The sequence below is a fragment of the Cucurbita maxima genome, unplaced genomic scaffold (assembly GCF_002738345.1).
Source record: "Cucurbita maxima cultivar Rimu unplaced genomic scaffold, Cmax_1.0 Cma_Scf00002, whole genome shotgun sequence".
NCBI classification, from domain to species: domain Eukaryota; kingdom Viridiplantae; phylum Streptophyta; class Magnoliopsida; order Cucurbitales; family Cucurbitaceae; genus Cucurbita; species Cucurbita maxima.
In genome coordinates, this window is record NW_019272018.1 from 6,073,873 (window position 1) to 6,089,010 (window position 15,138).

General features: G+C 35.2%; 2 protein-coding genes across 2 annotated transcripts; one reads left to right on the top strand and one right to left on the bottom strand.

Moving 5' to 3' along the window:
- Positions 1-1,483: 1,483 nt before the first annotated feature.
- Positions 1,484-6,799, top strand: LOC111495290 (transcription factor BIM1). The gene is made up of 12 exons (XM_023145267.1): positions 1,484-1,732; positions 1,826-2,300; positions 2,531-2,608; positions 3,542-3,889; positions 4,104-4,206; positions 4,293-4,420; positions 4,525-4,633; positions 5,103-5,172; positions 5,255-5,350; positions 5,554-6,014; positions 6,228-6,357; positions 6,441-6,799. The coding sequence occupies exons 2-12, from the start codon at positions 2,264-2,266 to the stop codon at positions 6,549-6,551; spliced, it is 1,671 nt and encodes a 556-aa protein (XP_023001035.1). The 5' UTR covers positions 1,484-1,732; positions 1,826-2,263; the 3' UTR covers positions 6,552-6,799.
- Positions 6,800-7,434: 635 nt separating this feature from the next.
- LOC111495298 (O-fucosyltransferase 34-like) lies at positions 7,435-10,956 on the bottom strand. Its single transcript, XM_023145279.1, has 8 exons — positions 10,167-10,956; positions 9,992-10,059; positions 9,804-9,892; positions 9,553-9,718; positions 9,075-9,364; positions 8,778-8,982; positions 8,540-8,697; positions 7,435-8,404 (listed from the first exon to the last, which is right to left on the bottom strand). The coding sequence occupies exons 1-8, from the start codon at positions 10,417-10,419 to the stop codon at positions 8,158-8,160; spliced, it is 1,476 nt and encodes a 491-aa protein (XP_023001047.1). The 5' UTR covers positions 10,420-10,956; the 3' UTR covers positions 7,435-8,157.
- Between the last annotated feature and the right edge of the window lie 4,182 nt (positions 10,957-15,138).

Below are 15,138 nucleotides of genomic sequence, written 5' to 3' on the forward strand. Positions count from 1 at the left end.
TCTGCCCTTCTTTATGCACGTGAGCTGCAGGTCAACCGAAACTACTCCTGCCCCACCTTACGTTTTTTTTTTTTCCTTAAAACAAAATTAATAAAAATATCTTTAAATTTTATTTTAAAATATTCATAAATTTTTTAAAAAATATATAAAAATTACTTTAAACTTAAAAAAACACTTTACCATTATTATTTTTTTACCAAAAATCATTTTTAATTTAAAAAATATCTTTATTTTTTTTGTTAACTTCATAAACCCCTTAAAAAAAAAAATTAATTTTTTACCAGTATTTTTTTTTACTTTTTTAGAGAAGTGGGTGGAAGGATATTAATAAAAAAAATTAGAATTTAAAAATATTTTTTAAATAATATTAAAAGTTCAATGATATTTTAAACTGTATTATTTAAACTTTTTAAAATTTAGAGATATATTTTAGATAAAATATAAAATTTAGGAGTGTTTCGATTAATTTAGCATTATTATATATATACTTAAAATGCCAAGGTTAATTCCTATTAAAATTAATTAAAAAGTATTTATTGGGCAAGGTTAAAATTCTCTACCTTTACCCCGACAAATATCTTAAAAAATGGTTAGATTAACTATAATTTGATCCATGTGGGTTAAATTATGGACCCATCACTTTTCACGAATATTATTATCATTATACATTTTTATTTTTAAATTAATCAAAAGGAGGCGAGGGCCTAGCTGTTGCTCCAAGATTCGTTGCGTGATTAAAATTTAAATTAATCAAACATGTAATAAGAAATGCTACTATATTGATAGGAAAGGGATATGAACCACATATTAATTTAAAAAATATATACATATGTTGCTATATACATTGTCACGCCAAGCTGTATCATGTTGCTTTATGTGTACAAACTTTGTCAATCATTATCCAACTGAATTAAATTACATTAATGAGCTTTATTTATAAGACAATTTAAATTAACCCTAATTTACGATATGTACTATGTTTTTAAAATTAAATATCGATGAATATAACGAGGGACACGTGGCAGTCAAACCTTATAATTAACCAACGTGGTTTTGTAGTTAATTAATTAATTGTTTATTTTATTAAGTTAATAATTGGGATTTGTGCCCGCACTTATGAGAAAGATTTATAATATTAAATATTGAGAAAATACATATAAATAAGAAAATTCAATAATCATATTTCTTTTTAAATTTGTAGTTTTAAAATTTACAATCGCGATTAAGTAAAACTTTTTTTTTTTTTTTTTTAAGTTTAATTAAAAAAAGATTAAAACGTGAAGTTTATCAGCCTCCGTGGATTATAATTGCACCACACAGAGAAGAAAACGGGACGGAAAATTCGTGGAGGCTAGCGTAAACGCCGTCCGCCCCGCCGTAACGTCGTCAGCCAAACGGCGTCGTAACAAACGGAAAACAGCTACCTGCGCAATTTGGAAAGAGGGACAATCGCCGAGTGTATAAAAAGATCGGACTGACACTATAGGGAGAACAGAGAGAGAGAGGTTCTTCCGACCTCAAGCCTCGTCTTCCGCAGCACTGTTTGCTCGCCTACAAACATTGAATTTCACAAAAAATACTTTAGATCGAAATCAATTCTCTTGCCATTTTTCTATCTTCGTAGTTTTCAAGCTTCTGATTAAATCTGGCTGTTAATGAAGATAAAGTTGCTGAATCAAACTCCATTATCGTTTTGCTGAAGCTCGCCGGCGCCGGGACTGCATTCGAACTGGTAAGATTATCTGAATTTCAATTTGGTTTCTATACGATTTTCGCGTTTACTGTTCATAGTGGAATGACTTTTGATGTGTATACTGGATGCTAGATCTTCTGAATTTGGCTGTGACTACTCACCGTTGGCCGTGGTGGAAGTCTTTCTAGAAGAAGAATTTCCTCTGAAATTTGACGATCGGAAGTGATTTTATCGAGAAACAATCAGAATCCAGGAATCGCGCCAAATCCTTACCTAATGCGAGTATTGGAAAACCTAGCTTTGTCGTAAAGAGACTGGGAACGCTTCGTCTTGGAGATCTTTACCAGCCGGAGACTTGCTCCAGAAATTTGCTATTTGGCTGCTTTCCATGCCTGGTGTGGATCTAAGAATTAATTCCGGAATTTTCCTGCTCTTTCTTGCTCCAGAATCCAGCAATCGAGCTCTGAATTTCCTAGAGCACTACCATTTCCGAAGCGACATAAATCAAAATTCCGCGAGAATTCATCTTCCGGCTGTGGACTGTCAAATCCAAAATTGGCGAAAAATCCGATGGAACTTCCTCAACCCCGTCCGTTTGGAGCCGAAGGTACTTCCTCTTCCTCACAAATTAAAATTAAACTCGGAATAAGTTTCCATTTCAATTGTCCCCGCACTAATCAGCTTGAATCTGTTGCTATTTGTTTTCCACGAGAAAATCGATTCAACTTTTTGAAGTTTCAGCAATTCGATAACCATATGGAACTAAATAAGGATAAGAATTTAGAATCTCCAAAACAAATTGAGTTAACGGAGTCTATCTTGAACGTGCATGAACAGGAAGCAAATCAACACATGACTTCCTCTCACTGTACACCCATTCAAGTCCACAGCTAGATCCAAGACCATCCTCACAAGGTATTCATTAATTTCATTTAATTTTGATTCTAATTTTTTCTTTCCTCATGAACTTAATTACGAATCCAGATATTATATCTGTGTAATATATTATTTGTTAAATCTATGTTTGGGGGCTTATATTTAAGAGGGGGAGGGGAAAATCGATAAACGTATATGCACGTGACAAGCATTGAATCATGGATCTGGGGCCAAGAAACATTCAAAAGCGTAGTCTGGGGCGGGGCTGGCTGTGCTAACCGCATAGGCTGCTGAAATCTAAAAAGAAAAAGCGTAGCTTCAGCAGTTAGCAGCTAGTGCCCAATTTCATATTGGGGTGGGGCGCCGGGGGTCCCCTCTGCCCCTTCCCCACATCGCCCTGATTTGACGTCGCACATGACCCCAACTTTTCCTTTTTCCATTTCTTCACATTACAGCTAAATCTGGGATTTCGCCCCCTTCTTTCACCTTTTAAATGCCCATCATCAAATTATCATCTCAGATTGAGAAATCATTGGAGAACTCGGAAGAATGTGGTCGATAATTCTATACAATTGGATATTTGATCGAGAATTTTGAAATAGACAATATTTGCTTATATACCAGTTAGATCTTTTAATGTCTTTCCAATCTGGTATATCAAAATACTTCTAATGCAGTGTCTTAGAATTCTGTTCTTACTCAAATTAAAGGATATGATGGGTATCAAGAAATTTCTTATCTGGGAAACTTTCTTCACTGTACTATCACATATTTGAGTGTTCAGTATCATGCAAAGCATCTGCTACTTCATTTAATAAAAAAATGAATCCGACTGAAATTTACTGCAAGTAGAAATTTACTGCAAGTAGAAATTTATGCTAATCAGCGTGTAATTAAGGATTTTTTGTTACAGCGCGGCAGTGAATACTTCTTTTGGTTTTGGTTTTAATAATTTAATGTCGGATTGAGCAGGTGGCTATCTTAAAACACACGATTTCCTGGAACCACAAGAGCGAAAAAGGAAGGCCAGTAGCAAGAAAGAGATAAACGTGGAGAGGCCGCCACCACCGGTGCCGACGACTTCCGTCGAGCATTTTCTCCCCGGAGGGATCGGGACTTTCAGCATTAGCCAAGTTTCATATTTTGATCAGAGGACTCTGCCGAAGCCGGAAGGTTCGGTTTTTACTGGTGCTCGATCGAGTAGCAGCGGTGAGAGAAATGATGAGAACTCCAATGGAAGTGGATTCACTCTGTGGGAGGAATATGCAGTTAAAAAGGGAAAGACAGGGAAGGAGAATATTTTGGGCGATAGACCCCATGGTATGAACTTATTAATCTTTTCATGGGCATGCATGCAAAAACAAAAATTATTCTATAATTATTTCAAGTTTTAGAATAATAAAAAGAGTGAAAATTATGGTGGGCTTGTTAAAGATCTGGGCTTAGCGTATGGGCTGTGCTAAGGTGTTAAGCCCAGACAACACGTCGATGGCTTCTATTTGTCCCTTCCTTTTAAATTTTGGCCTGTGAACAGAACCTCGGGCGAGCACGAGCCAATGGACGGCGTCCATGGAGCGGCCGTCGCAATCATCTTCGAACAACCATCACAACGCTTTCAGTTGTTTCTCATCTTCTCAGTCAGTCTTTATCTTTTTCTCTCTTTCTCCTTTTCAGTTTCATTCTGAAATTCTCAGTGGAATTGATTCCAAGTAAATCTTTGCAGGCCGAGAGGAAAAAAGAACCCGAGCTTCATGGAGATGCTAAAGTCGGCCAAGAGTAACTCTCAGGACGAGGAACTAGACGACGATGGTGACGTTGTCATCAAGAAAGAGATCTCTACCGCCAATAAAGGTATTATGCTGCTACCAGATAGCAATTGAAAGATAATTCTTCCAACTTTCTTTTATTACTGTATTAAACGTATCCTAACTAAACGTTTCGAAATACTTCTGCAGGAGAATTGAGGATTAAAGTTGATGGGAACAGCTCTGATCAAAAGGCGAACACTTCTAGATCAAAGCACTCTGCGACAGAACAACGAAGAAGAAGCAAGATAAACGATAGGCAAGTGTTTCTCCTATTATTCAACTTAGAATTCATTAGTCAGTCGACCAGTGCAGTCAAAGGGAACTTCTTTGTTTTTTGTTATGTACTTGATAATATGACGGTAGCTTGTAGAACCTGCCGTTAACTTGGCTGTAATGTTCATATTAGGAGCATTGTTATTTCTGGAAAATCACTGAATCTAGCCGGTTCCAGTCTTTGATTATAGAGCTTCTATTTACGACTACAATTTTAATTTCATTACTTTTGGCCTAAATCATAGATTGGTAGAATCTACCCAGTTCACGTCCCTTTATCGATGAATCTTTATTGGGAACGAGAAACGAACATTCTTGGGTAGTTTTTATTCCCGCGTTCCTCTTGTGCTCTCTTCACAGTGGTTTCGGTAATAATTTCACCTCAGTTGCATGCTTCTTGGATGTTGTTGCCAACTGCTTCTAATATAACATCTTTTCTGCCTATCATACAGATTTCAGATGCTTAGAGGCCTCATTCCTCATAGTGACCAAAAGAAGGACAAGGCGTCTTTCTTATTAGAGGTGCACTTCTTAATAATTTGCTTTACATTTTCCATGTTATATTTTATTGATCCATAACGTGCTTTGCTATTTTTCTTTTCAGGTGGTTGAGTACATTCAATTCTTACAGGAAAAGGTACAGAAGTATGAAGGTTCATACCACGAATGGAATCGAGAAATTGCTAAATTAATGCCGTTGGTAATCACATGCTTCTAGCTTTTTTTGCATTCAATTCATGATTGAAATAACTCCTCTACTTTTGAATCAGCGTGTTTTATGTATACAATTTGTCGGTAAAGGAATCTGTATTTTGCTTGTAATTGAGGCCCTAAACAATATTGTAAATAGATAATCCGTAAACAGCTAAATTATATTTCTAAATATCACATCTGACTGCGCAGAGAAACAATCAACGAAGTGCAGATGGCTATAATGATCAATCTCGAGGGGTAGATAGTGGGCCTGGTCCTGCACTAGTTTTTTCAGCAAACTTTGTTGAGAAAAATGCCGCTTTATCTCCCCTTGTTCCTGGGAGTTCACATAATGCAGTCGATTCTGACACAAGTTCCGCGACAACCTTGAAAGCAGTTGATCACCATCCTGGAAGAACAAATAACGTAGTACCATTTCCCATGTCCATTCCACCAAAACTTTATGCACCTACAAGGGATGGAACTGTGGTGCCCCAAGCCTCGAGACCATTGTCATCCGACACCGATCACCCTTCATCACAGTCTCAAATCCTGTCGTATCAGGCCAGATGCTACAACAATGACGCTGCTGTTGCAAGTGAATTACAGAAAGAACAAGATTTGACCATTGAAGGGGGTACCGTTAACATCTCAAGTGTATATTCTCAAGGGTGAGATTTTGTAATTTCTTTCTGGTTCATCTTCGATCCTTTTATTTTTATATCCTTGGCCTCTTTATTCTACTCCTCTTTTGTGCACTTACGCAATATTTGAATCACGTCTTTAAAATTTATTTTTGTGAGATCTTATTATCGAGCAGCTCTCAGAGAACAGCGGTTTGGCAACTGAATGACTTGTCAATTTCCTGATGATTTTGCTAGCAGGTTGTTAAATAGTCTCACTCACGCACTGCAGAGTTCAGGGGTGGATCTATCGCAGGCCAGGATCTCTGTGCAAATAGAACTCGGTGAACTAGCAAATAGGAGATCCACAGCTCCATCATCCATTGTCAAGGTATTCAGATGCTTCCTTCGCCACTAGAACAAATATTTGTTGTTATTGTAGGGACTACTGCTAAATCTTTTCATGATTCCTAGGATATCAACATTCCCATCAACGATATGGAGACGATACACACTAGAGTTTCGGCTGCAGAGGATTCCGAGAGGGCTACAAAGAAGCTCAAGACTGTGAAAAGCTTAGTGTGAGAATTCCTTTCTTTTCATAATTTTTTATTCATTTTTTTAGGGGCTCCTCTTCCTTTTCGGGGGGGTTCCCATGTGTCTTCCACTGGTTAAAAACTACACAGTTACCCAAAATTTATGTCTAGTTTAATTCATTTAGTTGGGGATGCCATGGGCACAATGGGCATGTAACATTGACCTGAATTCTTCTTTGTATTTCTATATAGAGGCTTCCACCTAATATATTGTGAAGCTGCTTTTTATTTTTTTTATTTTCTTTTTCCTTTTCGTTTTTTAATCGGAAGTCTTCCAGTTATGTATGTAAATTATGATTGATCTTTTAATAATATAAAGCCTTCCTTTCATCCTTCAATTACATATACATACTCTTTTCATTCCGTCCACTAATATATCGCATTCTGCCGGCATTGAGTTAATTTCTCCCGCCCCATTTTACGTTTGTAAAGGAAGAAGAGTCAACTATACCCTTTCATTTGGTGTTTTCACATTTATGTCAATTTCATATTTGCCTTTACTTTTGTATCTATTATTCCAATTGTCTCTATCATCAACAAGTGGTGCTTCAAAGGTGTCAAAACAATGGGGCATAATTGTAAAAGTGACTAAAATTTAACAACAAAAGAAGAAACATATTCTAAATTAGTGTTCGTGTTTGGTATAATGAGGAAGAAGCTTAACTTTATTGTTCATGAAGCTCCACAAGAATCTATGGGCTCTTTTTGTGCTTAGAATACACATTCCTTCCATACCCTCCCTCCCATAAATTCCAAGCCAACCAACCAACCAACCAATCAACAAGCATCCCTTTTTCACCAAGCCTGTCACTTTCTGAGAATAAAGGAAATAAAAAGAAAAACATGTTCCAACTAAACACTCAAGAAATAAATCTGTCCACCAGCAGCCATCCATCCGACCATCTTCTTCCTCCATATCACCATTTCACAAAACTGATTCAAATTGAGTAGCACAACGAACTCATATGCTGATAAATAAGATTTACCTTCAACATCGAACAAAATTCACCCTTACTCGGCTGAATGGACTAACTGCCTTCTCTGCCCTACCAGCCTCTCCACAGCCTTCTCTGTACTCACAAAGAAACAGGTAAGAAGTACTCTTCCACTAACAGACTGAAGCCATCAACAGGAAGCAAGGAAGAAAGTAACTGTGTCAAACTATACTGTAATTTGTGGTATATGATGAACATATAAACCTATCGAAATCACATGATTTATGGTTGATTCAAAAGAAAAACAAAAAAAATTGGAAAAGAAACAGAATGAAAACAAAAAAAAAAAAGTGAAAGATTATAGATTGACTCCTCCACTCCATGAATTATAGCATTAGCACCTTCTTCTGTGTACAATAATCTAACCTCCTCTGCTCTCTTCTTCTATACAGGAATTGCATAAGGCAAAACATTAAACATCTTCTTCAGCCAACTCCATAGATTCCCTCAGATTCTTTAGAAGTTAATCTCTCATACTAATCTTCACGATCAATCCCCAAGCATGGTTAAATCTCTCTTTACTAAAGGAATCTAGAGCTGAGAGAACAGTAGTGGAAATGTAATCATCAGAAGTCCACATATTAATGTAGATCATGTAGATCATGTACTGTTGAATCCTTCCTCTGACAATTGCAAACACTCCTCTGGGTTAGAATAGAAATACTCTTCTTCTTTAGGCCTATCTGGAATGACCAATCTCTTGGTAGGATTCCCCCACCGACCTGCATGAGCTTCCTTCACTGCCGACGAGAATTCATCCCAGTTAAGAATTCCTCTGTCGAACTGATCTATCAGATCTACAAGTAGCCTTCTGTCCAATAAGATCGTCTTCTTAAACCCGAGATACCTACAAAAGACGAATGATTTAACAAATAGTGTTAGTTCATACCCACTGCTAGCAGATATTTTCCTCTTTGGGCTATGTTGGTGACATCTCACATTAACAATCTAGTTAACAAACAAAGCTGGTGTCATCCCGTACCTGCGATGACCTTCGACAACTTTAGCCATGTTTCCATCATACGTAGGAACAAATATATCACTTTCCAAGGAAACAAGATAATCCAATGCTGCCATCTGAGATGAATGATTCTGGAAAAACCCAAGTTCTGAAGGTTCCAACAAAGTCTCCTTTCTTACCTGTTTCAACAGTCCAAAGATCTTAAAGACATGGCAATCAAATACCAGAGCTAAAGAAATTGATATCCACATCTACTAACCAATTTTGGAAAAGCCTTTGCAAGAGCAGCCATTCTCCGGTCGCCACCGTAAATTTCGCCAGCAGCAATATAAATCTGGATATTGGGATCAATATCCAGTGCCCTCAGTGTAAGTGCAGTTTCCTCAGGTGTTAATGGACACAAACCATCTTTCCTTTTCAACTCAGAGTTTATTATTTTTTCTTTCCACCAGGGATAAGCATATCTACCAACACAAGAATGAGTTCCCATGAGTGAGGTTAAATGAACACTTAGCCAAATGTCACAATTGGTCACCTTTTTCAGTGGAAGACTAACCTCATTCTTGTCAACTCTTCAACCTCTTCATCATTGCAGCCTTGGGTGCACCCAGAAAATGCTAACATGTCCATTTCATATCTGAGATGAAGAACAAGAAAAGGACCATTCTGGCGTAGGAGCTTTATAACTTTTCTTCCCAACTCCTCAATCTGGGAAGTAAACCTCAGAGCACTGAAGTTAACCCGACAGCGTAGTTTTTGAATCTCCATAGGCTGACCATTGTTGGCAAGTCGAGCATCGGTTCTATTTAGATGCACAACTTTATATTTTTGAATCAGAGGAAGAACCTATAATGAGAGGATAAACACTACCTCAAAACCAATTCCAAGCAGTAAAAAGGCCATGTTCTATTAGAAAACAGAGCTACACAGATTACTTAAGATGAGCCAATTGAAACTTGAAGCTTAGGGTATGTATGTCAAATATCAGGAGCGAGCGGGCGGGGATTAGGTGGGGCGAACGAGAGAAAACTGACCTGATTACGGTAGTAAGATATATCAGACCAACTTATTGGTGGCATGGAATAAATCCTTCCCTGTTCCACTCTCTTCTTGAGCCTGGGAGGCAACTCCTTCAATATGCGCACTTCATCTCTCAATGATGCAATAAAATGATCCACATCAAATATGTCCTGGAATTCACTGCAACATCATCGAAAGATATCAAAATTAAGGTTCCAGCTAAAGAAGAGATGGAAATTTAGCATAGCAGAATCCATCAACAAACCTGGGATCAGCCCAAAAGGAAGTCTTATCCAGTTCAGGTACAATAAGTGTTACATTCAAATATCTTGCGATTGTAACCATATCACAAATCTGTGCAGCATAGAACAGGGAGGACAACTTAGAAAACAACAAAAAGAAACAAAAAGCACCCAATATGTTGGATGATGCAAAAATGTGGTTCCCACTCACTGCAGCTCTCATTTGATTGAGTCCTCCATTGCAGGAAACCATCAAATAACCGTTGTTCTTATAGACCCCTACATAAACAGAAACAAGAACAGAATGAAGAGAGCACATGAAACCACAAAGTGTCCTAAAACATAGGAAACAAGATGATCATAATCCACCACAGAAGAACACTTACTCTTAGGGGGAAGAACTATTTTGGGGGGAAGTGGAACAGGCTTAGTGGGGATACCAAACGCATCAACCGATGCAGATTCCTGAGAGAAACAAGAAGGCCATCCCTTCAAAACCCTTGGCCCCCACGTCTCCCCCAAGGCCGTCAACTGCACGATGCAAGTCCAAAGCAAAACAGAGGTCATTGCGCGGATCATCCATAGCTTCATCTTCGACCTCCCCGACGACACCATTGAACTCTTCAACCCCATCACCATCCACCTCTTCAACGTCCACTTACAATTCCTCTCGATCTCCCCCGCTGCATCTTACACTAAAAAGATCCGAGATCCACGTCAAGGACGTCGTCGTTTCAATTCCCCCTGAATTGGGTCAATGCCGTATCAGAAAATCCAACGCCCAAAACCAAAAGTATCCAACAGAAGTCCCTGATTCAATCCCAAAGTCCCAATCTAAATGCATCTAATACAATAATCCACCAATCCAATCCACTTAAAAACACCCCAATTGGAAGAAAAAACAAGAAAAGCGAAATCTAGACTTCAAAACTCTTCACACATTACCATAAAAGAAATCCACTCTCCAAAGACTACGCCGCATCTCAAACTCAATCAGCACCTATTTCAATCCCCTAAATGAGATCCTCCCAATTGGGAACCCAAATTCAAACCCCCAAATGGGATTGGTTTCTCCGCCTCAAAAAATGTCGCCTCCCTAAGCTCCTCCGCTCTCCGCCGGCAACCTACGACAGCGCAACCGCAAAAAACACACACATATAAAAAGGGAGAGAGAGAGATGCCGTACACCGCAAAGAAATTAAGCCGCGGGTGACGGTGGAGTTGGGTTGGGGCTCACTGCTCACCCATGGTTAAAGGAACAGTCCAATAAATGCAGGCCAGCTAAACATCAAGAAAACAGGGCCTACTGTCATCAAAAAGCTTTACATGACGTGTTCAATATCAGACAGGTCTACTATCCACGTGGCAGAATCCTATGGCTGGTTACATTTGCTTGCATTCAATCTGCTGTCGATTCGCCGACAATATATCGCGATATTTTATGAATTTTTCTAAGGTTACTTTTTTTAGTCTGAATTTTTTAAAATATAATAAATTTCCTCATTTCATCTAAAATCAAGTTATTAAAAATAATCACTTTGCTTCAAATCTAAGTTTTATAGTTCTTTTTTAACGTAATAAAACGTTGCCCATGCCTCATTATTATTATTAACAAAAGCATTCTACAACTAATCATTTTTTCTTTAATTCAAAAAATAGTAATCAGTTTTAAATAGCTTATTCAACTTATTAAATGCAAAAATGCATTAAGTTTTAAAAAAATCATATATTTTAAAATTAAAAAACCTACCCCATCAAATTAAAACATCAATAATCTTGTTAGACAACCCCGACTTTATTTTGGGCTTCCCCCAAATACCTCATACCAAGAGAAAGAGTACTCCTTGATTATAAATCGATGATCGTTCCTAAATTAGCGACGGAGGTGAGACTTTCATCATCCAACAAATCTTATGTAGAAAAACAGTTCTTTAAATGCATAATTAATGTTATAAATTATATTAAGTGCAACTCAACATGTCATGGATAAGGATAAATTTAAAATAAATAGTTTTATTTTGGAGATATGGGGTATCAATCTCATACCGCTCACATGCAAACCAAGCGCTCTACCATCTGAGCTACATCCCCACGATTCTTACATCATAAAACCCTAAATGTCTCGTCGACAATAATAGTGAAAATAAAAAAAAATATCTCTACTCATTATGTCATAAATAAGAAAAGATTGAATAAAAATAAAATGTTAATAACGAATAGTTTCTTTTGAAGATGCGGGGAATCAATCCCCGTACCTCTCGTATGCGAAGTTACACGTTCAATTATGAAACGATTTTGCATAAAAAAAAAAAAAGTATAATCAAATATTTAATTATTTAATCTAAATCACTCTTAACTTTTAAATTTAAGAAAAACAATTTTTTAAAAAGATTTATACTATAAAATTAAAAATATTGGGAGAAAACAAATTAAATCCATCAAATTGACTGAATTAATTGGATTAAATAAATGTTAAAAAAAACAAATTCCTCATGTTGACTAACTTAATTTCATTAAGTAAATTAAAGAACAAAACAAATCCATCATATTCACTAAATTAATAACACACCAAATGGACCATAAATAAATAAAAAAGATATTTAAACAGAGTGAAGAAATAAAAGAAAATCAAACCTATTTTGAGAAATTTTAAAAAATAAAAAATAAAATCCTTAAAATAAATAGAGAAAGAAATCTAAAAATAATAATAATCCAACAAGGATAAAAATATTGTAAAAACAGAGATTGACCCACGATATTTTGGCGATACATTGTTTTGATTGCGTGGAATGACAGCTGGCTTTCTTTTTAAAAAACTTACACCGTTAACCTCCGTTAAAGTGTCGGTTGCGACATCTTGACGGAGCTGGAACGACGACAGGGCCACAATCGCAACGGTCTTTTTTTTTATTCACCTTTTCCATAGCTTCTATGCCGTGTGATGAAGCTGTGTGGCCAGGTGTCCGAATCCTGTCAGTTTTGGCGGGGCCCATAGTGCCACGTTTAAAGAGATGTCCTACATGGACAGACGCAATTGGGTACCACACTCATAGATTCGCGTGAGCCATCAAAAATAGGTGTCCCAACCGCAGTGGGCCCGAGGGCCACGTTGCGGCTAGGGATTGGCTAAGCCTCGGATGTTTTTTCCTTTATCTTGCAAATTTCATTAATTTTCAATCTAAAATTTTAATTTCATTATTAGATAAATATTACAACTTTTATTATCTCTTATAATTTTTAACAAAAATAATAATGTGTAAACCCTAAGTACTCATTAATTTAATCAAAATAAAGATTTGCAAAAAAAATTATTATTATTATTTATATCTTATTTATTAAATTATATATTTATAAATATTTTATTTAGTGACGTAGAAACACAAACTTATATATATATATATATATATATATATATATATATATATAAATAAAAAAGAAAAATTATGAACACTAATACAATGGGGAAAAAACAATGGTAAGACTTTGATTTTTTCAAATGAAATATAATATTAGAGAAGACTTTTTTATTTTAATAAATATGATTTTCATTTTTATAATTTATATCATTAATTATTGGCTTTTCAAAAATTAACTCCCCCAGAATGATGAAGGCTCTATTGCTTTTTTTTTTTTTTTTTTTTTTAATAAATCTATGGGAATAATTAAATTAAATCTTTACTTTAATTATTTCAAAGAAAATTATGGCCATTCCCATATTAAGAGAAATAATTAAGAGAATAACATTCTCAACAAGAAGTTCAATTAAATCATTTTTAATTATTTATTAAAAAAGGGGATTTTTCTCATGTTTTGAATATTTAATATTTTGTTATAAAATTATTCAGTCAAGCAAATTATAGTTTATGACTTTGATAGGCATATAATTAATTTATTGCAGACATCACCCAATTTAAAAAAGCATTTTTAAATAATGTATATTTTTTTGGGGAGGAGTGAATTTTATATATTTTTTTATAGAATCAAAATCATTAATTAAATTACTTTGGTTTCAAAATTATTGTCTTGTTTTTTATAAGAGATTCTTTGTTTTTAAATTATAAATTTACTAATACAGTCCATATTAAAAAAAAAATAAAATGAAGGTTAAAATTATATATTTAAATTTATTTTTTTTTAGGGTTATTCATTTTGTATCCAACCAATATTCTATTAAAAAAAAATACTTATTTTATAAATAAAAAAAGGATTTTTTTTTGGCATGTGCTGTATTATGCCAGTATTTAAATATTAGGATTATGATATTAATAAATCTGGTACGAAGTTTATTTAATGTGTCACATAATTCATATAATATAAAGTTGGAAAAAATAATTAGTGGTGTTAATGTCATTATGTGAATAATTAGGAATCATTAACATAAAATAATAAACCATGAGGGGTTGACATTTTCAACAATACCCACCCTTGGTTTCATGCCACGCGTTGACTAACAAATCCACAATGGTGGCTTGAATGAAAATATTATTTTAATCTTTGTGAGAATTATCATTTTAAAATATATGAATTATAGAAAATATGGTCTATCATAATCCAAACAAAATATTGATAAAATATTTTTGTTACATGTCTATTACCTATTTTTATATTACGCTATTTTAAATCAATGTCAATATAGGGCTGCCCTTCCCCACGTTTTTTTGGACATATCTTATGTTTTAAGACTGTCTATCACAATACTCGATACATTATTTGCTTATGTACCTTTCTTATATATGGAAGTACGTTTAGAATAAGTGTTTTGATTAAGAACACTTATCAACTAGTTAGGTCAGTACACCGATAAACTAAAAGAGAAGAATCCTATGGTAATTACGAACAAATCATTTTGATGTTTAATTTTGCTATTTTAACGGTGCTTCAAAATTAAGTGATTTAAGTCTTCTTGTTTCAATAGTACTTTTACATTACTTTCAAACACCATTTTTGAAAGAGGCTTGTTATGCACCGTTTAATTTGTTTAACATACTTCTAAGAAATAGTGTATGAAATGAGTGATGCTAGTGGTTTCCACAGTCTTAGGGCATGTTCATTACATAGACCATGCCTGATAGTTCAGCCTATTTAATTAGAATATTGAAATCTGATGAGTACTCCATTTGCCAATATAATCATTATTAATCCTTAGTGCACTTGAATGGAAGTGAGTAATGTATTTGAGAAGAACTAGAGATGACATGATTAAAAATGAGGCACTATCAAAACATAATCGTGTTCTACCTGTGTACAGTTCCAACTCATCGTCAATGTAAACCTAAGTTAGCAGTAATCCATATATACTTTTTATTTAAAGACCAGAGATTCAAATCCTCGAACAAAAAAAAAAAAAAAAAAAAAGAA